Source organism: Bufo bufo, chromosome 2 (genome assembly GCF_905171765.1).
Source record: "Bufo bufo chromosome 2, aBufBuf1.1, whole genome shotgun sequence".
Lineage (NCBI taxonomy): Eukaryota > Metazoa > Chordata > Amphibia > Anura > Bufonidae > Bufo > Bufo bufo.
This window is the reverse complement of record NC_053390.1, coordinates 605,014,159-605,039,467: the sequence shown is the minus strand read 5'-3', so window position 1 is coordinate 605,039,467 and position 25,309 is coordinate 605,014,159. Positions and strand designations below refer to the sequence as shown.

At 43.2% G+C, this 25,309-nt stretch overlaps 1 protein-coding gene across 2 annotated transcripts in view; it reads left to right on the top strand.

Annotated features, from left to right (window-relative positions):
• Window positions 1–25,309, top strand: part of HADH (hydroxyacyl-CoA dehydrogenase) — a 46,932-nt gene that overhangs the window by 9,427 nt on the left and 12,196 nt on the right. For both annotated transcript variants that reach the window (XM_040418386.1, XM_040418385.1), the window contains exons 3-6: window positions 4,542–4,699; window positions 7,313–7,439; window positions 15,030–15,119; window positions 15,330–15,402. In XM_040418386.1, coding sequence (XP_040274320.1) covers window positions 4,542–4,699; window positions 7,313–7,439; window positions 15,030–15,119; window positions 15,330–15,402 — 448 coding nt within the window. The remainder of the gene's footprint in view (window positions 1–4,541; window positions 4,700–7,312; window positions 7,440–15,029; window positions 15,120–15,329; window positions 15,403–25,309) is intronic.

Genomic DNA, 25,309 nt, shown 5'->3' with positions numbered 1-25,309 from the left:
AACAATGCCCTTTATTTATAAGGGGTCACTTGGTACCTTGTCTGTTTTATGCCCTGTCTTCTGCTTCTTCATTACAAAGAACTATGGGGGTCATTTATCAAACTGGGGTAAAGTAGAACTGGCTTAGTTGCCCATAACAACCAATCAGATTCCACCTTTCATTTTCCAGAGGAGCTGTCCAAAATGAAAGCAGGAATCTGATTGGTTGCCCTCTGGGTACTTTCACACTAGCGTTATTCTTTTCCGGCATAGAGTTCCGTCTTAGGGGCTCTATACCGGAAAAGAATTGATCAGGCATATCCCCATGTATTCTGAATGGAGAGTAATCCGTTCAGGATGTCTTCAGTTCAGTCATTTTGACTGTTCAGGACGGAGATAATACCGCAGCATGCTACGGTTTTATCTCCGGCCAAAAATCCGGAACACATGCCGGATCTGGCATTCAAAATACCGCATGCGCAGACCGAAAAAAATGTGAAAAAAATAAATGCCGGATCCGTTTTTCCGGATGACACTGTAAAGAAGTCTTACAAATGCCATCAGTTGGCATACGTTTTGACGGATCTAGGAGGCAGTTCCGGCGATGGAACTGCCTGCCGGATTCCTCTGCTGCCTCAAGTGTGAAAGTACCCTTATCCTAATGCATTCTGAATGGAGAGTAATCCGTTCAGGATGTCTTCAGTTCAGTCTTTTTGACTGTTCAGGACGGAGATACTACCGCAGCATGCTACGGTTTTATCTCCGGCCAAAAAAACTGAAGACTTGCCTGAATGCCGGACCCGGCATTTTTTTTCCATAAGAATGTATTAGTGCTGGATCCGGCATTCAAATTGCCGCATTAACGGATCCGGTATTCCGGTCAGACCATGCGCAGACCTTTAAAAATGTGAAAAAATATATATACTGGATCCGTTTTGCCTGATGACACCGGAAATAACGGATCCGGTATTGCAATGCATTTTTCTGACTGATCAGTCTGAAAAATGCCTTATCAGTCAGAAAAAATGACATACGTTTGCATACAGTTTGCCTGAGGCAACGGAACTGCCTGCCGGAATCAAACAACGCAAGTGTGAAAGTACTCTAGTTGTGTCCACATACCATAGAGCTGTTTGTCAAGTAACAGACTTTAACGTGTACCTGCACTTTTACAACTCTAACTGGTCATTAAAGAAAATTTCTCACTAGGACATCCCCCTTTAACACGGAGCATCGAACACTGTGCTTTACAGTGAAGCTTCTCTTCACATAGGTTTGGAATCTGGATCCAGCCTGCGGACCTTTATAATGATGGGTATAAGTGGAGGTACAATTTTACCACCTCCTGACCGCCTAACGCACGGATGCGTCCTGGAGGCGGTCGATTCATTCCTCCTGGACGCATCCGTGCGTCATCTCGCGAGACGTGAGATTTCCTGTAAACGCGCGCATACAGGCGCACGCGTTAACAGGATCGGAAGGTAAGCGAGTGGATCTCCAGCCTGCCAGCGGCGATCGTTCGCTGGCAGGCTGGAGATGCGATTTTTTTTTTTTAACCCCTAACAGGTATATTAGACGCTGTTTTGATAACAGCATCTAATATACCTGCTACCTGGTCCTCTGGTGGTCCCTTTTGCTTGGATCGACCACCAGAGGACACGGGCAGCTCAGTAATAAGTAGCACCAAACACCACTACACTACACCACACCCCCCCCCTGTCACTTATTAACCCCTGATCACCCCATATAGACTCCCTGATCACCCCCTGTCATTGATCACCCCCTTGTAAGGCTCCATTCAGATGTCCATATGATTTTTACGGATCCACTGATACATGGATCGGATTCGCAAAACACATACGGACGTCTGAATGGAGCCTTACAGGGGGGGTGATCAATGACGGGGGTGATCACCCCCCCCCTGTCATTGATCACTCCCCCTGTAAGGCTCCATTCAGACGTCCGTATGATTTTTACGGATCCACTGATACATGGATCGGATCCGCAAAACACATACGGACATCTGAATGGAGCCTTATAGGGGGGTGATCACCCCATATAGACTCCCTGATCACCCCCCTGTCATTGATCACCCCCCTGTAAGGCTCCATTCAGACATTTTTTTGGCCCAAGTTAGCGGAAATTATTATTTTTTTTTCTTGCAAAGTCTCATATTCCACTAACTTGTGTCAAAAAATAAAATCTCACATGAACTCACCATACCCCTCACGGAATCCAAATGCGTAAAATTTTTTAGACATTTATATTCCAGACTTCTTCTCACGCTTTAGGGCCCCTAAAATGCCAGGGCAGTATAAATACCCCACATGTGACCCCATTTCGGAAAGAAGACACCCCAAGGTATTCCGTGAGGGGCATATTGAGTCCATGAAAGATTGAAATTTTTGTCCCAAGTTAGCAGAAAGGGAGACTTTGTGAGAAAAAACTAAAAAAAAATCAATTTCCGCTAACTTGTGCCAAAAAAAAAAAAATTTCTATGAACTAGCCATGCCCCTCATTGAATACCTTGGGGTGTCTTCTTTCCAAAATGGGGTCACATGTGGGGTATTTATACTGCCCTGGCATTTTAGGGGCCCTAAAGCGTGAGAAGAAGTCTGGAATCCAAATGTCTAAAAATGCCCTCATAAAAGGAATGTGGGCCCCTTTGCGCATCTAGGCGGCAAAAAAATGTCACACATCTGGTATCGCCGTACTCAGGAGAAGTTGGGCAATGTGTTTTGGGGTGTCATTTTACATATACCCATGCTGGGTAAGATTAAATATCTTGGTCAAATGCCAACTTTGTATAAAAAATGGGAAAAGTTGTCTTTTGCTGAGATATTTCTCTCACCCAGCATGAGTATTTGTAAAAAGACACCCCAAAACACATTGCCCAACTTCTCCTGAGTACGGCGATACCACGTGTGACACTTTTTTGCAGCCTAGGTGGGCAAAGGGGCCCACATTCCAAAGAGCACCTTTCGCATTTCACAGGTCATTTTTTACACATTTTGATTTCAAACTACTTACCACACATTAGGGCCCCTAGAATGCCAGGGCAGTATAACTACCCCACAAGTGACCCCATTTTGGAAAGAAGACACCCCAAGGTATTCCGTGAGGAGCATGGCGAGTTCCTAGAATTTTTTATTTTTTGTCACAAGTTAGTGGAAAATTATGATTTTTTTTCTTTCTTACAAAGTCTCATATTCCACTAACTTGTGACAAAAAATAAAAACTTCCATGAACTCACTATGCCCATCACGAAATACCTTGGGGTGTCTTCTTTCCAAAATGGGGTCACTTGTGGGGTAGTTATACTGCCTTGGCATTCTAGGGGCCCTAATGTGTGGTAAGTAGTTTGAAATCAAAATGTGTAAAAAATGGCTGGTGAAATCCGAAAGGTGCTCTTTGGAATGTGGGCCCCTTTGCCCACCTAGGCTGCAAAAAAGTGTCACACATCTGGTATCGCCGTACTCAGGAGAAGTTGGGCAATGTGTTTTGGGGTGTCATTTTACATATACCCATGCTGGGTGAGATAAATATCTTGGTCAATTGCCAACTTTGTATAAAAAAATGGGAAAAGTTGTCTTTTGCCAAGCCATTTCTCTTCTACATTTTGGAAAGAAGACACCCCAAGGTATTTCGTGATGGGCATAGTGAGTTCATGGAAGTTTTTATTTTTTGTCACAAGTTAGTGGAATATGAGACTTTGTAAGAAAAAATAAAATAAAAAACAAACCACATAAATTTCCGCTAACTTGTGACAAAAAATAAAAAGTTCTATGAACTCACTATGCCCATCAGCGAATACCTTAGGGTGTCTTCTTTCCGAAATGGGGTCATTTGTGGGGTGTTTGTACTGTCTGGCTATTGTAGAACCTCAGGAAACATGACAGGTGCTCAGAAAGTCAGAGCTGCTTCAAAAAGCGGAAATTCACATTTTTGTACCATAGTTTGTAAACGCTATAACTTTTACCCAAACCTTTTTTTTTTTTTTTACCCAAACCTTTTTTTTTTTTAATCAAAGACATGTAGAACAATAAATTTAGAGAAAAATTTATATATGGATGTCGTTTTTTTTTGCAAAATTTTACAACTGAAAGTGAAAAATTTCATTTTTTTGCAAAAAAATCGTAAAATTTCGATTAATAACAAAAAAAGTAAAAATGTCAGCAGCAATGAAATACCACCAAATGAAAGCTCTATTAGTGAGAAGAAAAGGAGGTAAAATTCATTTGGGTGGTAAGTTGCATGACCGAGCAATAAACGGTGAAAGTAGTGTAGTGCAGAAGTGTAAAAAGTGGCCTGGTCTTTCAGGGTGTTTAAGCTAGGGGAGCTGAGGTGGTTAATCTTTGCAAATTAATGTATTCCACTAGAGTTCCTGCTATTAAAAGTGGAGGCCCCAGCAGTCAGACACTGCCACAGGATAGGGGACACACCCTTTAAAGGGCATTCCGGGCCACCCTGTTTAAGGCAGTGCTTATAATGTGTGCTAAATCCCATAAAATGAATTCTTTGCTGGTGTAGCTCATTTTCTCATTTGCCTCCATGTTTTCCAGGCTGCTTCTCAGTTTATTGAGAAAACCCTGTCCCACTTCAGCACCAGCACAGACCCGGCGGCCGTGGTACACAGCACGGATCTCGTGGTGGAAGCCATTGTGGAGAACCTGGAAGTGAAAAACGAACTCTTCAAGAGACTGGATAAGTTTGCCCCAGAGTAGGACACCTTACTAAATACGTATTCAATAGAATGGCGCACAATGCACAGCATAATATGTTCTCTCCTCCAAGTCATGAGATTTTAGGATCTGTTAGGACATCGCATTTGTGGGGTGCTGATGGGAGACAAAGGGAGTCCACTCCCTCTGTCACCGCTTACATGCAGTGGGCGCCATTGCCCACCGCATGTATGGGGTTAAACAGCCTGGATCGGCACTCCTGCCGGTCCATGCGGCGGCTAATTTTTCCATCACATTATACACTGCTTATTTCCAGAGGTTACGTCCACCCTGTAATCCAGCAATGGTGGTCGTGCTTGCACACTATAGGAAAAAGCACAGTCCTTGTGGTGGCCGGGACTGTGGGAGTGCTCATAGGCACACATGCACAGCAGCTCCTGTCCCAGCCACCTCATATGTGTACTGCAGCAGTGGCCATAACCCTTGGATACAAGCAGTGTGTAATGTGAAGGAAAAATTAAGCCAGGCACTCTGGTAGGGTTGATCCTGCTGATTTAAAATGTATGAACATTGGTTGCGACGTTCCCAAGAAAAAGTACTTTTGTTGTGCAAATGAGGGCTTGAATGCTCCGGGTGGGGGGGTGGTGGAACCTGACCACTTGATGCACCTCAAGTTTCCAGTACTGTCCACGTCCCTCGGTGCACTGAAGCCCTCATTCATATAACATTTTTTATTTTATTTTTTCTCTTTAACACCATAACTGACTTTTACAAGATGGGTGACAGATGCTCTTTAAAGGGAACCTGTCACCTCAAAAGCGCATATAAAACCGCCAGCATCACCTTACAGTAGCCCCCAGTCTGTTAATAATCATATGTTTGATCGGTTAGTCTGATGCTCCATAGATTCAAAAAAACTAAGTTTTAAGCGCCATCAGCGCTATCTTGCCGGTCAGCTTGAAGTTATGGGGGCAGAGGCTTCTTTGCTTCAAGTCAAGGTAAACACGCCCCCTAACCGTTCCCTCTTTTGTTAGATTGACAGCCTGCAGTGCGGCCGGGGATCACATAGGTCTCGCGCATGTGCTGTGCGTCTCCGGCTGCTGCTGTTATCCGGGTTTCAGCGGCGCACTGTGCATGCGCTGGCTAGTGCGCGCGCGCAATTCTTTTACCCTCCTGAGCGTGAGAGTGATCACTGGCTGCAGGCGGAGACGGGATCGCGCCTTACCAAGGAGCGCACAGCACATGCGCGAGACTTATGTGACCCCGGCTGGCCTCACTGCAGGCTGTCAATCTAACAAAAGAGGGGACGGTTGGGGGGGCGTGCTTACCTTGACTTGAAGCAAGGAAGCTGTTGCCCCTTGACTTCAAGCTGACCGGCAAGATAGCGCTGATGGCGCTTAAAACTTAGTTTTTTGAATCTATGGAGCATCAGATTACCGGATCAAACACATGATTATTAACAGACTGGGGGCTACTATGAGGTAATGCTGGCGGTTTCATATGCGTTTTTGAGGTGACAGGTTCCCTTTAAATAGAATATGGCTATATACTGCACAAACAATTTACTCAGGGTGTCTAGAATATGAATTCTCCACTAATATCCAAAACTTTCCTGCTCGTCAGTAATTTTGGTATTGGATGTACATATTACAGTATTGGTCTGTATCAAAAATTACCTAACAATTAGATTATTTCAAGATTGCTTATCACATGAGTTTATAATATATTCATTTTTAGAGTTAGTGACTTTTAAAATTACCTTTATTAGTGATAGTGCGGGTATAGGTATGTATATACCAAACAAAAAGTGCTACAATTCAAAAGGATTATATATAAATTTCTTTTGATGGGGAAGTAGCGACCCCTAGACAGGACATTCACTGGTGACACAAAACTGTCTATAGGCTTAATGGTTCGAGGGAAAAAGGACAGGGTCTGAGATAGGGCAGGGCAGACAGATGCTTACCCTAACAGCCCTATCAACTGCTCAGCCCAGGGTCACCCCCTGATGGTGGGAGTTCACTGTCCCCGAACCTAAGACTATCAAATCCCTAGATCAACCCTAGCCAAGGATAGGTATTAGATACACAATAACAGTTAAAAGAACAAAGTACCGAGAGTGGAAGGTGGTCCAAAGGTATGGAGTCACCACCTGACCTCTCAATATATCAAGCAAAGTTATTAGAGATATGAGGAGAGTGAAGGGGGGTCCAGATTATGGGATAAACACCAATCCTCTCAAAACAGCAATACGCACGTTTTTATATGCCCATCCTAATACATAAACCTATACATACCTATACCCGCACTATCACTAATAAAGGTAATTTTAAAAGTCACTAACTCTAAAAATGAATATATTGGTCTATATCCTTTTATATTTCTTGTATGGTGGTCCCACTCATTTGCAGGTATTCTTCACTTGGCCACATTAAACAGCCATAACCTGGCTACATATTGGCGTCTGTAGTGCAGATGCCATGCCCGTCCCAGTGGGAGACCTGTGCTTTCTGGGCATAGTATGGGCACTAAAATGCATCTGTTTACTGGGCATCTGGAAGCAGCCTGTGAGCTGAAGGGCCATCCTATCACTGAATATAAGATGGAGGCCTAGTCTAGATCTGAGCTGACTGTTCTTTAATTTCTTACAGACATACCATATTTGCCAGCAACACCTCCTCATTGCCAATAACTGACATCGCCAACTCCACAACCAGGCAGGACCGGTTTGGAGGGCTGCATTTCTTCAATCCGGTTCCATTGATGAAGCTGGTTGAGGTAAGCTTGTGTGTTTGGATTGCAGAAAAACCCTGTATATATTGTGGACAGTGAAATAGTGACATTGTACTGTAAGCCACAGAGCTGCAGCCATCATTAGATATGAAGGGAAAGTGGATTTTTAAAAAAAATTAAAGACCCTTTCCTGTCTGCCATTTTTAAAGGGGAATTAAGAAAATGAAAATACTTAAATATTACTTTATTATATATTCCCAAATACCTTTCTTTAGTTATAATGGCTCATTTTGTCTGGGGAGCAATCATTAGGAAAAACAAAATGGCCGCCGTCCTATTAGCACACACAGAACCTGTCCTAATCACACAGCAGGACAAGTTACTTCACAACACTGAGGTAAAGAGCTGCCTCATCCTCCTCTCAGACCTACTTGTCAGGGAGTATGATCCTGAATACAGGTGATAAGATCTTCAGCTGAATCTCTGTAGGAATGGAGTTCATGAGGAGGCAGGAAGTACAGAGAGGAGGTGGGGATAATGAGCAGCTGCACTTGTCTGCAGTCCCTATTACCACAGTCTGACCTGTCCGTCCTCTCTGTACTTCATGTCTCCTCATGAACTCCATTCCTACAGAGATTCAGATGTATTCCGGATCATTATCCCTGACCAGTAGGGCAGCGAGGAGGATGAGGCAGCTCAGTGTTGTGAAGTAACTTGTGCTGCTGTGTGATTAGGACAGGTTTTGTGTGAACTAATAGGACAGCTGCCGTTTTATTTCTCCTAATGATTGCTCCCTGGGCAATACTAGTCATTATAACTAAAGAAAGGTATTTGGGAATATATTTATAATAAAGTAACTTTTAAGTATTTCATTTTCTTAATTCCCAGAGAACCCCTTTGACAGAAGCAGGTATGGTTGATTTCTCATTTCAAACTCAGGTTAGGCTGTCTCTTTAACCCCTTAAGGACTCAGCCCTATTTCACCTTAAGGACTTGGCCATTTTTTGCAAATGTGACATGTCACTTTAAGTGCTGATAACTTTAAAAAGCTTTGACTTATCCAGGCCATTCTGAGATTGTTTTTTCGTCACATATTGTACTTCATGACACTGGTAAAATGAAGTAAAAATTTTTTATTTTTATTTATAAAAAATACCAAATTTACAAAAAATTTGTAAAAAATTGCAAATTTCCAAGTTTCAATTTCTCTACTTCTATAATACATAGTAATATCTCCAAAAATAGTTATTACTTTACATTCCCCATATGTCTACTTCATGTTTGGATCAATTTGGGAATGATATTTTATTTTTGGAGATGTTACAAGGCTTAGAAGTTTAGGAGAAAATCTTGAAATTTTTCAGAGATTTTCAAAAACCCACTTTTTAGGGACCAGTTCAGGTCTGAAGTCACTTTGAGGCTTACATAATAGAAACCATCCAAAAATGACCCCATTCTATAAACTACACCCCTCAAGGTATTCAAAACTGATTTTACAAACTTTGTTAACCCTTTAGGTGTTGCACAAGAGTTATTGGCAAATGGAGATGAAATTTAAGAATTTCAATTTTTTGGCAAATTTTCCATTTTAATCCATTTTTTACAGTAACAAAGCAAGGGTTAACAGCCAAACAAAATGCTATATTTATTGCCCCGATTCTGTAGTTTGCAGAAACACCCCATATGTGGCCGTAAACTACTGTACGGGCACACAGTAGGGCGTAGAGGGAAAGGTGCGCCGTATGGTTTGTAGAAGGCAGATTTTGCTGGACTGTTTTTTTTCTCTGACACCATGTCCCATTTGAAGCCCCCTGATGCACCCCTAGAGTAGAAACTCCATAAAAGTGACCCCATCTAAGAAACTACACCCCTCAAGGTATTCAAAACTGATCTTACAAACGTTGTTAACCCTTTAGGTGTTCCACAAGAATTAATGGAATATAGAGATACAATTTTCAAAATTTCACTTTTTTGGCAGATTTTCCATTTTAATATTTTTTTTCCAGTTACAGAGCAAGGGTTAACAGCCAAACAAAACTCATTATTTATGGACCTGATTCTGTAGTTTACAGAAACACCGCATATGTGGTTGTAAACTGCTGTACGGGCACACGGCAAAGCGCAGAAGGAAAGGAATGCCATACGGTTTTTGAAAGGCAGATTTTGCTAGACAGTTTTTTTGGACACCATGTCCCATTTGAAGCCCCCCTGATGCACCCCATGAGTAGAAACTCCATAAAAGTGACCCCATTTTAGAAACTACGGGATAGGGTACTAGTTTAGGGTACATATGATTTTTGGTTGCTCTATATTACACTTTTTGTGAGGCAAGGTAACAAGAAATAGCTTTTTTGGCACAGTTTTTTTTTGTTATTAAAAACATTCATCTGACAGGTTAGATCATGTGGTATTTTTATAGAGCAGGTTGTTACGGACGCGGCGATACCTAATATGTATACAATTTTTTCATTTATGTAAGTTTTACACAATGATTTCATAAAAAAAATAATCATGTTTTAGTGTCTCCATAGTCTGAGAGCCATAGTTTTTTCAGTTTTTGTGCGATTATTTTAGGTAAGGTCTCATTTTTTCTGGGATGAGATGACTGTTTGATTGGCACTATTTTGGGGTGCATATGACTTTTTGATCGCTTGCTATTACACTTTTTGTGACGTAAGATGACAAAAAATGGCTTTATTTACACCGTTTTTATTTAAAAATTTTTACGGTGTTCACCTGAGGGGTTAGGTCATGTGATATTTTTATAGAGCCGCTCAATACGGACGCGGCGATACTTAATATGTATACTTTTTTTATTTATGTAAGTTTTACACTATGATTTCATTTTTAAAACCAAAAAAATCATGTTTTAGTGTTTCCAAGAGTCATATTTTATTCAGTTTTTGGGCGATTATCTTGGGTAGGGTATGATTTTTGCGGGATGAGATGACTGTTTGATTGGTACTATTTTGGCGTAAATGCGACTTTTTTGATCACTTTTATTACCTTTTTTGGGAAGTAAGGTGGGCAAAATTTCAATTTCCTCATAGTTTTTATTTTTTTATTTTTATGGCGTTTACCGTGCGGGGAAAGTAACATGACCGTTTTATAGATCCGGTCGTTACGGACGCGGCGATACCTAATATGTGTAGTGTATTTAATTTTTTTAATTTTTATTAAGTGATAAATGCGTTTTTTTTTATCTTTACATTTTTTCACTTTTTTACATTTTTTTTTTTAACCATACCCACTTGGTTCTTGAAGATCCAGTGGGTCTGATGTCTGTATAATACAGTACAGTACACTGTATAGCACCATGGACAGCAGGATGCCTGAGAAGGCGTCCTGTTGCCATGGGAACCTTCCCCGTGTGCTCCGTTGTGGCCACATCCTCTGGGGGCTGCAAAGGCACAGCAGGCCCCCGATGGGAGAGGGAGGGAGTTCCCGACTGTTAACCTCTGCTCTTCTATATCGCAGTCCATACGGACCGCGGTATGGAAAGGGTTAAACGGCTGACATTGCAGCACAGATGTCAGCCGTTTATACCAGAGTGTCAGCAATGTGCTGACACTCTGGTATAATCACTGGCCACCAATGAATATTCAAGAGGAGGCGGGCGGTGGATCGCGATCCCGCCTGCCGCACCGCCCACCTACCGCACCGCCCGAAACCCCCCCATCCTGCACCACCCGCCAGCATAAAATCATTCAGGGGTGCAGGGGGGGGGGGGGGAAAAAAACTTTATTTGGGGCATTTTAAAGTTTGATCGACCGCGGTGATCAGAAACTTCAGAAAGCGCTGCAAACCCCGGCGTTGTGACAGGATGCCCGCTGAATGATTTCAGCGAGCATCCTGTTCCGATTAACCCGCAATCTCATTTTTAACTCATAACGTACCGGTACGTCATGGGTCCTTAAGGACTCGGGAAACATGCCATACTGGTACGCCATACGTCCCTAAGGGGTTAAAGGGGATGTCTCATTACTAGCATATGCCACCAGAGGTAGGACTCGCACCCATCTCGAGAATGGGCCCCCAGGAGAGCACTGCACTCCACTTATTTCAGGGGTCCTGTTGCAGAGAGCCAGGATCTGAACTTATCTGACGTTGGTGGCATATCCTAATGATATGCTGCCAATGTCTCAGATGAGACAACCGCTTTGAGACCAGCTATGTATGGAGACTCGGTGGCAATGCTCCGTGGGAAAAGAATATAGAGAGAGAAGCGTCTTGCTAGCACTTCATTTTGGAAGGGGTCTCCTATGATTTTGACTTTTTAACATGTTTGGGGACATGACAAGGGAAAAGAACCACTCCAAATCTCTTTTTGCATATCATTTCCACCCCAAAATGAATGTTCTCAACCTGTTACTATACAGAGACATTACCAGGTGGACAGTGAATACATGAGTAATAATGCCCTGCTCCTCTCTGCTGCTGTAGTCTTCACTTTTACAACTTTGAATTTCTTAATAAAGTCTCTGGGGTTTTTAGTGAACGTTTGCCTTGATACACGATAGTTATTTTGAGTGAAAATCACACAGATCTGTATGATTTCACCTTTCTCCTCTACAGTCTTGCACAACAAAATATATCAATATATTGATATTAGTGTTGGGCGAGCATGCTTGGCCGAACACCATTTTGACTCGAGCATCGCGATACTCTGCACATCGTGGTGTTTGGCCGAACACCACGTGTGCTCGAGGGCAATGCTCAAGTCTCCTCCCCACACGTTTGTTGGCTGCCACGCAGCCAATAAATGTGCGGGGAAGTACTGGCACTCACTGTAATGCTGTAGCCATGTTGGTTACTGGCATTACAGTGATTGGCTGTCTGGAATGCGTCATCAGGTGCGATGACATGTGGTTCGGCTCAGTCTTGGTCAGGGAGAGCTGCAGCAGAAGGGACGGATAGTGTAGGGATAGGAATTTTTTATTTATTTTTTTCAGGCAGGGTTTACTGTTGAAAGGTGTTAGAGACCCAAAAGTCCTTTTAAGGACTATTGTTATATCTGGCTGCAATATATATTATTAGCGCAACCTGCGTTAGTAGCTGCAACCCCCCTTCTCCTCCTCCACTTCCACCTCTGAATTATCATCTTGCAGCACCAGTCAGCCATCAGTCAGTAGCTAGAAGCAATGTAGCACTGCAGTGGGGAAGCGGCAACAGGCCGTGCTGAAACTAATTTGCTTAGGTGACGAACAGTACACCTCCGCAGAGCTGTGGCAGGGTATAAGGGACCAGACTGAGCTGTGGCTCTCGCCACTCAACCTACAACCAGGCATGGTTGTGTCTGATAATGGCCGTAACTTGGTGGCGGCTTTGGAGCTCGGCAAGCTCAGACACATACCATACCTAGCCCACGTGTTCAACTTAGTGGTTCAGCGGTTTCTCAAAACCTACCCCAATTTGCCTAAGCTACTGGTGAAGGTGCGCCGCGTGTGTGCCCATTTATGAAAGTCATCTACAGCTTCCGCCGGTCTGGCAACGCTGCAGCAGCGCTTGCAATTGCCAGCTCACCAACTGTTGTGCAAACTCCACGTTCCACATGTTGGCCAGGATTTGTGGGCAGCAGAGGGCAGTAGTGGAATACCAGCTGCAACATGGTTGTCGCCTTTCCAGTCAGCTTCTGCTCTTCACAAGTGACGAGTGGGCATGGATGTCTGACCTCTGTGAGATTTTATGCAACTTTATCAACACAGATGGTGAGCGGCGATAACGCTATTATCAGCGTAACCATCCCACTTCTGTGTCTACTGAAACGCTCGCTGCTCACAATGAAGGGGGACGCTTTGCATGTGGAAGAGGTGGAAATGGGGGAAGACAGTACACAGGGTGATAGCCAGACCACCCTCAGTTTGTCTTCTCAGCCCGAATTGGATGATAAGGAGGAGCAGGAGACAGTTGCCTCCGCAACAGAGGGTAGTACCCACAGCAGGTTTATTCCATCTGTTCAGCGTGGATGGACCAAAGAGGAGGAAGAGGATGAGGAGATTGAGTCATCCTCCTGATGAGGACGGTGAAGTCTTGTCTGTTCGGACTCTGGCACACATGGCTGACTTTATGTTAGGCTGCCTTTCCCATGACCCTCGCGTTGTTCACATTTTGGCCAACACTGATTACTGGTTGTTCACCCTTTTCAACCCCCGCTACAAAGAGAACTTCTCATCTCTCATTCCTGTGGTGGAGAGGATGACCAAAATGGTGCCTTAGCAGAAGGTCCTTGTGGAAAAATTGCTCCAAAAATTTCTAGCGGACAACGCTGGCTGCAGAGTACGTAGTTCCTTGGACAACCGAGGAGGGGAGACGAGGGGAACACACAGCAGTTCCAACAGAGGCAGGGCAACACTCTCCAAAGCCTGGGACAGTTTCATGACACCCCACCAGCACTCTCACCCTGATGCGCAGCCTAATATCACAAGGAGGGAAAAGTTTTGGAAGATGGTGAAGGACTACGTAGCAGACCGTGTCAGCGTCCTCTGTGATCCCTCTGTGCCTTACAACTACTGGGTGTCCAAGCTGGACACGTGGCACGAACTGGCACTCTACGCCTTGGAGGTACTGGCCTGCCCTGCCCCCAGCATTTTGTCAGAGCGTGTATTTAGTGCTGATGGTGGCATAATAACTGATAAGCGTATCTGCCTGAAAATTCTGACCGGTTGACTCTTATAGAAATGAACAAGGCCTGGATTGCCCCTGACTTCTCTACTCCGCTAGAGGAAAGCGGCTGAACATAAAGGCACTTTAAATGTGTTCTTTATAATGTACTGAATACACTGTATTCCCATGCACCCCTTCCACCACAAAAAAGGGTATCTGGTTCAATCTTCCTTCTCGTCGTCCTCCTCCTCCATCATATCAACATGCTTATTAGGCTGCCCTCGCTCCTAATGTTTTAGATGGTCAGATCAGCAGCGGGCCCTCACCCATAATGTCTTTGAGGGTCACCAGCAGGCCCTCACCCATAATGTTTCAAGGGTGTGTATGATGCCCTCCTTTATATGTAATAAAGGGTATATTGGAGTTCCGGTTCCTTATAATTTTTGGCAGCCCTTTCCCTTAGTGCATAGACTTTGAGTGTAGGAGTCCCACTACCTGAACAATTGTACCACAATGTGAATGAGGCCCTTCTTTATGTGATATACAGGTTGTATCGGAGTTCCTCTTCCTTGTAAGTTTTGGCAGCACTTGCACTTTATATACAAGTAAATATACAGGAAAGAATGTTTCCTAACAATTTTTCCTCTAAAATCGATTCTATCTTCGGTTTTGTGCGTATTATTTTCAGTCTGTAAAATTGGCGTACTACTCGGACAACATAGTTCCCAGCAGCGACCTGGGAGTCTAAGATGCATCCAGACATCCTCCCCATGCTGTTCCCGAACCATTTCAGTGGTGTTTCCATCAATTTCTGACCTTTTGCTATGAACCAGACACCCTCCCCTCTTCAGAGCAGGGGGTACCTGGTTTAATGCTCGGGTTCTCCCCTTGACTTCCATTGTGCTCGATGTGTTCGGCCCGAGCATCCCAAAGTGTTCTAGAGCACCCGAGCACTTTGGTGCTTGATCAACACTAATTGATATGAATGTTAACATCATTTTCCTAATGTGCTTTTTCACTCTTGTCTTCCAGGTCATTAAGACACCGATGAGCAGCCAAACGACTTTTGATTCTCTGATAGATTTCAGTAAAGCACTTGGAAAGACTCCTGTGTCATGTAAGGTAAAGTGGCGCTGTAGACTGAACTCTGATACCAGATAAGAATGTCACAGTTTTTTATAATCTTTGAACATTACCACCATAATTCCTCATTCTTCTGTATTTCGATACTCTTGGCCATATGTTAGCAACTATGACTCTCATCATATACAAATATACAGCCAGCGTTCCTGTCACTTATACAAAAATGTTATATTCTGTTTTTGTTTTCAGGACACCCCTGGGTTTGTTGTCAACCGTCTCCTGGTGCCCTACCTAATGGAATCTGTCCGTCTTTATGAAAGAGGTATGTCTCTGCACAGTTTGCGGTTTCTCCTATCACAGCACGGTGGCTCAGTGGTTAGCACTTGTGCTTTGCAGCATTGGGGTCCTAGGTTCTAATCCAACCAAGGACAACATCTGCATGGAGATTGTATGTTCTCCCCGTGTTTGCGTGGGTTTCCTCTGGGTACCCTGGTTCCCTCCCAAACGTACTAATAGCTTAAAAAAGTCAAATCCACAAACAATTGCAGGGACCGCGCTGATACCAGCAGTAATAGATACAAGGCAGACTTCAACACACGCTCCAGCAGGCAGCTGTTATCAATCCACTCCTATGGACGTCTCCTGCAGCGTCTTGATACCAACCGAAAACTTCAATGTACGGCACCAGTTCCTTCACAAGGAAAAGAAACACATAGCGCAATACCCAAGTGGTAAAAGTAAGTATCTAATGTATTGTACTTACAAAGTCCATGTAGTAAAAAGCATTTTATAAAATCGCACCCGACCCGGGTTTCGCCTTAGACTTCGTCAGGGGTTAAGGAACTGAATTCCCTCAGACTCGATGTTAAATATCCTTCCCAGATTGCTCTGGAGCAACGCCCAACTTCCGTTTTATCCAGAGGGCGGGTGACTAAACTAAAACCTATTTTAAACCTACAGATCGCAATGGTTACATTGACAGGAGCAGTTGCCATAATAGACCATGGATCCAAAATGTGCCTAAAGGGCAATTACAGCGCATTAAACGCAACTGCACTGAGGCTGATGATTTTGAATCACAAAGTGACATAATTCTCGAAAGGTTTAGGGAGAAAGGATATGCGAAGGATCTGTTGTGTAAACAAAGGGAGGAAGTAAGAGATGTCAGTGTAATAAGTAAAGATGAAAACACCAGTGATCAATTCAAAAAGAAAGATTATAGGGATCGGTATAGGTTTGCTTTTTCCACCACTTACTCTGTCCACTGCCCCCGTATTAGGGACATAATCAACAAAAATTGGAATGTCCTTAAGAATGATGGTGTAATAGGGGATCTGATTCCACACAAACCCCCCCTCATATTCAGAAGGGCTCCAACTGTTAGGAATAAGATCGTACATGGATGTCCTAATAAAGAAAAGGGATCCCGCATCCATCGGGATGTGTTCACATGGTGCGGTTTCTGTATAGGATGTACAAATAGGGCCAAGGAAGACAAGAGAAATACCACTACAAGTATGGTGATATCAACATCGAAACATAAGGAGTGTAAAATCAAAAGGGAATCTTTCATGTGAAACAGCGGGGGTAATCTACTTGTTAGAGTGCCCCTGAAAGACACAATATATAGGCTGTACTCTGAGAAAATTAAAAACCCGCATTGCTGAACATGTCCGAAACATTAAGAAGGGTCTGGAGACCCACAGTGTTTCGGCACATTTCAAAAAAGTGCACCAGAAAAATCTGAGTGGTTTAAGATTTTGTGCCATTGAACTGGTGCGGAGACCCTGGAGAGGGGGAGACCCTGTTAAACAGATAAACAAAAGAGAAGCAGAGTGGATATACGAGATGGGCACCCTCCTACCACACGGCCTTAACATAGAATGGGATATCAAAGCAGCTTACATGTCATAATCGCAGGCTGCACAGTCCGCGTAAACTCTGTCATATTTTAACTTCTTCATATTGCCCATGTGAAGCGCATGTGGATAATGTTTGTAATATGTTGTTTCTATTTGATATTTTTGTATTATTGATTTTTGTATTATGGATGGTTTTAGTGTTGTTTGTATTAAATATATGTCACCCGCCCTCCGGATAAAACGGAAGTTGGGCGTTGCTCCAGAGCAATCTGGGAAGGATATTTAACATCGAGTCTGAGGGAATTCAGTTCCTTAACCCCTGACGAAGCCTAAGGCGAAACCCGGGTCGGGTGCGATTTTATGAAATGCTTTTTACTACATGGACTTTAAGTACAATACATTAGATACTTACTTTTACCACTTGGGTATTGCGCTATGTGTTTCTTTTGAAGGAACTGGTGCCGTACATTGAAGTTTTCGGTTGGTATCAAGACGCTGCAGGAGACGTCCATAGGAGTGGATTGATAACAGCTGCCTGCTGGAGCGTGTGCTGAAGTCTGCCTTGTATCTATTACTGCTGGTATCAATGCGGTCCCTGCAATTGCTTGTGGATTTGACTGTTTTAAGGAGACTACTCCTGGATAAGGGTTCCGCTGCTTATTTGTGACTGTGCATCCAGATCCCCCCCCCCCCCCCCCTTTTCTATCTGTACTAATAGCTTAGTTTGGAGTTCAGATTTGTGAGCTGCAATGGGGAGAGGTTCTAATATGAGCGATGACGATCACTGCACAATACTGCCAACTATGTAAGCGCTATATAAATGTATCCCGCAAACAATCAGTTTATCAGAAAAGCAACCAGTGCGAATAACATATTTTCAATTATTTCATGATCCATCACCATGGTAAAAGATCATGTGATGGACCATGTGATGACCGAAGTGACGTCACCACAGGTCCTATTGCTGCACAGAGATCAGATGAAGACGGAAGGAGATGCCGGGCTACGCGATCAAGTGGACTAAGGTGAGTTAAATTATTATTCTTATTTTTTTTTTAACCCCTCCAGCGATGTTTTACTATGCATTCTGTATTCAGAATGCTATTATTTTCCCTTATAACCATGTTATAAGGGAAAATAATAATGATCGGGTCTCCATCCCGATCGTCACCTAGCAACCGTGCGTGAAAATCGCACCGCATCCGCTCTTGCTTGCGGATGCTTGCGATTTTCACGCAACCCCATTCACTTCTATGGGGCCTGCGTTGCGTGAAAAACACAGAATATAGAACATGCTGCGATTTTCACGCAACGCACAAGTGATGCGTGAAAATCACTGCTCATGTGAACAGCCCCATAGAAATGAATGGGTCGGTATTCAGTGCGGGTGCAATGCGTTCACCTCACGCATCGCATCCGCGCGGAATACTCGCCCGTGTGAAAGGGGCCAAACAGTTCACACAGATAGCCAGTTGACTCCCACGGCTGATGAGGATACACACTGCCGGTGGTGCACAGCTGAACGTAGCAGGTAAAGTGCATGTAATCACAATGTAGGAGAAGAAATATACAGCGGCACTCACCAGTGTGTTGAAAAGATTACGGTTCTTTTATTCCATGAATATGGTGTAGCAGGGGGCGGACAATTCTAATGCACGCATAAAACAGTGACTGCCGTTTCGCGCTACTATCGCTTCCTCGGGCTGTGCGTCACTGCGTACTTTCGCGTCACCCTTTTTAATTGCCGGCGCTGCCCATTGTCATGGTGACAGACAACAAGACTGCGACCGCATCAAAGGGTTAAATAAAACAATACAAAAATGTATACATGTAACAAGACGGTTATAAACACTGAGCAATACACTTACACATGACAGTAATGTTTGTGATATATGCCTACAAGAAAGGGCTTAGATCATTCCTGTCATTCAATCCAAGCTCACCCAGAGCTTGCATCCGCAAAATCCACCTTGCTTCCCTCTGCAGGAGGAGGCGGTGTCTATCCCCTCCCTGCAGAGGGGCGGATACAGTCTCCAGCCCTGTGAAGGAGATACAGTCTACGTTACCTCCATGGGCATTTCTTAAACATGATTTTATTTGCTTCAAAAAAGAAATCATTGTGTAAAACTTACCTAATATGTATACTTTTTATTTATTTATTTATTTATGTATCGCCGCATCCGTGACAACCTGGTCTATAAAAATATCACATGATCTAACCTGTCAGATGAATGTTGTAAATAACAAAAAATAAAAACGGTGCCAAAACAGCTATTTCTTGTTATCTTACCTCACAAAAAGTGTAATATAGAGCAACCAAAAATCTAAACTAGTACCAACAATACTGCCACCCTATCCCGTAGTTTCTAAAATGGGGCCACTTTTTTGGAGTTTCTACTCTAGGGGTGCATCAGGGGGGCTTCAAATGGGACATGGTGTCAAAAAAACAGTCCAGCAAAATCTGCCTTCCAAAAACCGTATGGCATTCCTTTCCTTCTGCGCCCTGCCATGTGCCCGTACAGCGGTTTACAACCACATATGGAGTGTTTCTGTAAACTACAGAATCTGGGCCATAAATATTGAGTTTGGTTTGGCTGTTAACCCTTGCTTTTGTAATTGGAAAAAAATTATTAAAATGGAAAATCTGCCATAAAAGTGAAATTTTGAAATTGTATCTCTATATTTTCCATTAATTCTTGTAGAACACCTAAAGGGTTAACAACGTTTGTAAAATCAGTTTTGAATACCTTGAGGGGTGTAGTTTCTAGAATGGTGTCATTTTTGGGTGGTTTCTATTATGTAAGCCTCGCAAAGTGACTTCAGACCTGAACTGGTCCCTAAAAATAGGGTTTTTGAAAATTTCTGAAAAATTTAAAGATTTGCTTCTAAACTTCTAAGCCTTGTAACATCCCCAAAAAATAAAATATTATTCCCAAAATGATCCAAACATGAAGTAGACATATGGGGAATGTAAAGTAATAACTATTTTTGGAGGCATTAGTATGTATTATAGAAGTAGAGAAATTGAAACTTGGAAATTTTGCAATTTTTTAAAAAAAAAATTGGGGTAAATTTTGGTATTTTTTAATAAATAAAAATTAATTTTTTTGACTTCATATTACCAGTGTCATGAAGTACAATATGTGACGAAAAAACTATCTGAGAATGGCCTGGATAAGTCAAAGCGTTTTAAAGTTATCACCACTTAAAGTGACACTGGTCAGATTTGCAAAAAATCGCCGGGTCTTTAAGGTGAAATAGGGCTGAGTCCTTAAGGGGTTAACATGTATAGTTCTGATCACCACCGCCGCCCAGCGGGCGGTGATCGGAACCCGGTGCCTGCTCAAATCATTGAGCAGGCACCTTGGCTAGATTGTGAAATAGGGGATCCCCCCCCCCCCCCATGTCGGCGATCGCAGAAAACCGCAGGTCAATTTAACCCGTAACAGGATGGTGATCGGTGGTGTGATTTTACCTCCCCAATCACCATCCTGCGATCCTGAGTGGTGATGGTGACATCACCTCTCAGGATCGCTTCTGATTGGTAGGAGGGCGGGCCGGCGGGAGATTCAAATGATAGCAGCGCTCCTCTCCTCCTCCTTTTGTGTCCGGAGCCCGAGGAAAGAGGAGCGCTGCCTGCACATGTGGAGCATCACCCCATCTGTGCCCCAGCACCCATCCTTGCCCCAGGACCCAATCTGTGCCCCAGCACCCCCCATCTTTATCAGCAGGTAATTACTCGGCCAGACGGGCACTTTGGATGAAGTGCTGGTCTGGGGACAAAACTTCAAAATTAAAACTTTGCTCTATACCCTTTTCCGGGGAATATGTTTTCGGCCCAGTCCTAGATAAGATTTTAGAAAAGGCCGCTGACAAAATGAAAGTGTTTCCGGAAGATCGTCTCTTCAGGCGCCGATTTCCCTTTCGCTCTTCCTCTGGTCAAGAGAAAAGCTACAGGGGGAAAGGGAAGTCGGGGCGCTGGAGTTATCCCAAAGGGGGAAGAAGAAGGGATCAATCCTCCTCTCACCAGAAACCATCCGACAAGCAATGACGCCGGAGTGGGGGGAAGACTCTCAAAATTCCTGGCGGAATGGGAATCTATTTCCCAAAATCCCTGGGTCTCCAAAATAGTCGGTACAGGCTATCAAATAGAGTAGTCTTCAAAACCCCCAAACAAATTTTCACTGACACGATTTCAACCCAACCTTTGGCAGGGAGTCCAGAATCTTCATCAGATGAATGGAATCTCCCCAGTTCCACCTTCAGAAAGAGCCCGGGGATACTATTCAACATTATTCCTAATCAAGAAAAAAGAAGGCACATTCCGAACAATCATAAACCTGAAACCCTTAAACAAGTTTATTCTTTATCGGAAATTCAGGATGGAAACCCTTGCATCTATGATGCCACTTTTAAGCAAAGACGTCTTCATGTGTACAATAGATCTGCGAGACGCTTATTACCATATCCCTATTCACGCCGATTCACAGAGTTTTCTCCGATTTGCAATCCAGGATGTAACGGGAAAAATTCATCACTATCAGTTCAAAGCCCTTCCCTTCGGGATCTCATCGCCCCCGAGAATCTTTTCCAAGGTGGTGGTAGAGATGGTTGCCTTCGTCAGGAGAAAGGGACTTATGGTAGTTCCCTACTTGGACGACTTTCTTCTGATCAGCGAAGATCTCAATCAGATCAACTCAAATCTGAAATATTTTCTCTCCATCCTAAACAACCTTGGGTGGGTTGTAAACGAAAACAAGTCCGTCCTCACCCCTTCGAGAAAAGTTAGATTTTTGGGCATGATTCTGGACTCCCGAAGGCAAGCGGTATTTCTACCGCAAGACAAGATATCGATTCTTCAGCAAAAACTCTAATCCTTTCAGAAAAGGTCAGGCTCAATCAGAGAGGCAATGAGTCTGCTAGGTCTGTTAACATCCTGTATTCCGGCAGTTCCCTGGTGCCAGATTCACTTCAGACCTCTTCAGTCTTGGATCCTGGGCGTCTGGAACAGGCGTCAATCCTCTCTGGAATCATCAAGTGATCCCACCAATCAGGGTACTTCAGTCTCTAAATTGGTGGAAGAACCACGAAAACTTATCCAAGGGGACTCCCTGGCAGAAAACTCCCCTAATACAAGTAGTAACGGACGCAAGTCTGTCCGGCTGGGGCGCAAAGGTAGGGGATCATCTCTTTCAGGGCACCTGGCCACAATCTATCAAATCCCAGTCGTCAAATTTCAGGGAACTGAGAGCAGTTTGGGAAGCATTGAAGGCAGCAGAGGTAATATGTCTTCACCATATAAAAGTGCTATCAGACAACACTACTGCCATCGCTTATCTCTCTCATCAAGGGGGAAAGCGGTCAACAACTCTTCAAATGTTGACAACGAAAAAAAATTAATGGGCGGAGCAGAAAGTGGCCTCCATCTCTGCAGTTCATCTGAAAGGAATGCTGAATCGGGAAGCGGATTTCCTCAGCCGCCACAGGATCGATCATGCAGAATTATCCCTAAGCTCAGAGACATTCAGGTTAGTGATAGAAAAGTGGGGGATGCCCGGTGTGGATCTCTTCGCCACCAGGGTAAACTCAAAGGTGGAGACATTCTGTTCCTTAAACCCCAGGGACAGACCTCATGCCTTGGACGCCTTCGCCATCCGTTGGCATTGGAAACTATGCTATGCCTTCCCTCCACTTCCCTTAATTCCGAAGGTAATCCAGAAAATTTGCCAGGACAAGGCCACGGTGATCGTGATTGCTCCCCTATGGCCGAAGAGGAGCTGGTTCACATCTCTCCAGAAATACTCCCTCCAGGATCCTTGGCCCCTTCCTATGCGGGGGGGGGGGGGGGGGGGATCTACTCCATCAGGGTCCGGTTCTGCACCCAAACCCACAGTTTCTGAAATTAGCAGCATGGATCCTGAGTTACAGACTCTATCTGACAAGCCCTGTCGTCTTAAAGTTATTACACCTTGAAAGCCTCCAGAAAGAACGTAACATCCGCAATCTACCTTAAAATCTGGAAGCGCTTCTGTTCCTGGAGTGGCGACAAGTCTCCACACGTGCATAGACCCAACATTCAAAGAATCCTGGATTTCCCGCAACAGGGTCTCGACCTGGAGCTTAGACCCTCTACCCTGAAGGTCCAAATCTCAGCCCTAAGTTGTTTTTTTGACCAGGATATAGCTAGTCATCGTTGGGTCAGAAGATTCATTAGAGCAGCTACCAGACTCCGTCCAACAATAACCTCCCGTGTCCCCTCCTGGGATTTAAATATTGTTCTTACGGGTCTCACTCTACCACCATTTGAACCCATTTCCGATTGTTCAATAAAATTATTGTCCTTAACCCCTTAAGGACTTAGGGCGTACCGGTACGCCCTATTTCCCGAACCCCATTTTATTGTCCTTAACCCCTTAAGGACTCAGGGCGTACCGGTACATCCTAAGTTTAAATCGAGATTGCGGAGCTGCGGGGTTTAATCCAAACAGGATGCCGGCTGAAATCATTCAGCCGGCATCCTGTCACAACGCCTGTGGTTTGCTGCGCTTTCTGCAATTTTTGATCCCCGCGGTCCCTGACCTGATCCCCGCGTCCGTAACGACCTGATCTATAAAACGGTCATGTTACTTTCCCCGCACGGTGAACGCCATAAAAATAAAAAGTATTAGGAAATTGAAATTTTGCCCACCTTACTTCCCAAAAAAGGTAATAAAAGTGATCAAAAAAGTCGCATGTACGCCAAAATAGTACTAATCAAACCGTCATCTCATCCCGCAAAAATCATACCCTACCCAAGATAATCGCCCAAAAACTGAAAAAACTATGGCTCTTAGACTATGGAAACACTAAAACATGATTTTTTTTGTTTCAAAAATGAAATCATTGTGTAAAACTTAAATAAATAAATAAAAAGTATACATATTAGGTATTGCCGCGTCCGTATCGACCGGCTCTATAAAAATATCACATGACCTAACCCCTCAGATGACCACCGTAAAAAAATAAAAATAAAAACTGTGTAAAAAAAAAGCCATTTTTTTGTCATCTTGCGTCACAAAAAGTGTAATAGCAAGCGATCAAAAAGTCATATGCACCCCAAAATAATGCCAATCAAACCGTCATCTCATACCGCAAAAAATGAGACCCTACTTAAGATAATCGCCCAAAAACTGAAAGAACTTAGACTATGGAGACACTAAAACATTTTTTGGGTTTTAAAAATAAAATCCTTGTGTAAAACTTAAATACGGTAAATAAAAAAAATTGTATACATATTAGGTATCGCCGCGTCCATGACAACCTGCTCTATAAAATTACCACATGATCTAACCTCTCAGATGAATGTTGTAAATAACAAAAAAAGGTTAAGCTATTTCTTGTTACCTTGCCGCACAAAAAAGTGTAATATAGAGCAACCAAAAATCATATGTACCCTAAACTAGTACCAACAAAACTGCCACCCTATCCCGTAGTTTCTAAAATGGGGTCACTTTTTTGGAGTGGGGGGCTTCAAATGGGACATGGTGTAAAAAAAAAACAGTCCAGCAAAATCTGCCTTCCAAAAGCCGTATGCCATTCCTTTCCTTCTGCGCCCTGCTGTGTGCCCGTACAGCAGTTTACGACCACATATGGGGTGTTTCTGTAAACTACAGAATCAGGGCCATAAATAATGAGTTTTGTTTGGCTGTTAACCCTTGCTTTGTAACTGGAAAAAAAATATTAAAATGGAAAATCTGCCCAAAAAGTTAAATTTTTAAATTGTATCTCTATTTTCCATTAAATCTTGTGCAACACCTAAAGGGTTAACAAAGTTTGTAAAATCAGTTTTGAATACCTTGAGGGGTGTAGTTTATAGAATGGGGTAATTTTTGGGCGGTTTCTATTATGTAAGCCTCGCAAAGTGACTTCAGACCTGAACTGGTCCCTAAAAATTGGGTTTTTGTAAATTTCAGAAAAATTTCAAGATTTGCTTCTAAACTTCTAAGCCTTGTAACATCCCCAAAAAATAAAATATCATTCCCAAAATAATTCAAACATGAAGTAGACATATGGGGAATGTAAAGTCATCACAATTTTTGGGGGTATTACTATGTATTACAGAAGTAGAGAAACTAACTTTGAAATTTGCAAATTTTTCAAAATTTTTGGTAAATTTGATATTTTGTTATGAAAAAAAAATAATTTTTTTGACTTCATTTTACCACTGTCATGAAGTACAATATCTGACGAATAAACAGTCTCAGAATGGCCTGGATAAGTCAAAGTGTTTTAAAGTTATCAGCACTTAAAGTGACTGGTCAGATTTGCAAAAAATGGCCAAGTCCTTAAGGTGAAATAGGGCTGAGTCCTTAAGGGGTTAAAGACTGC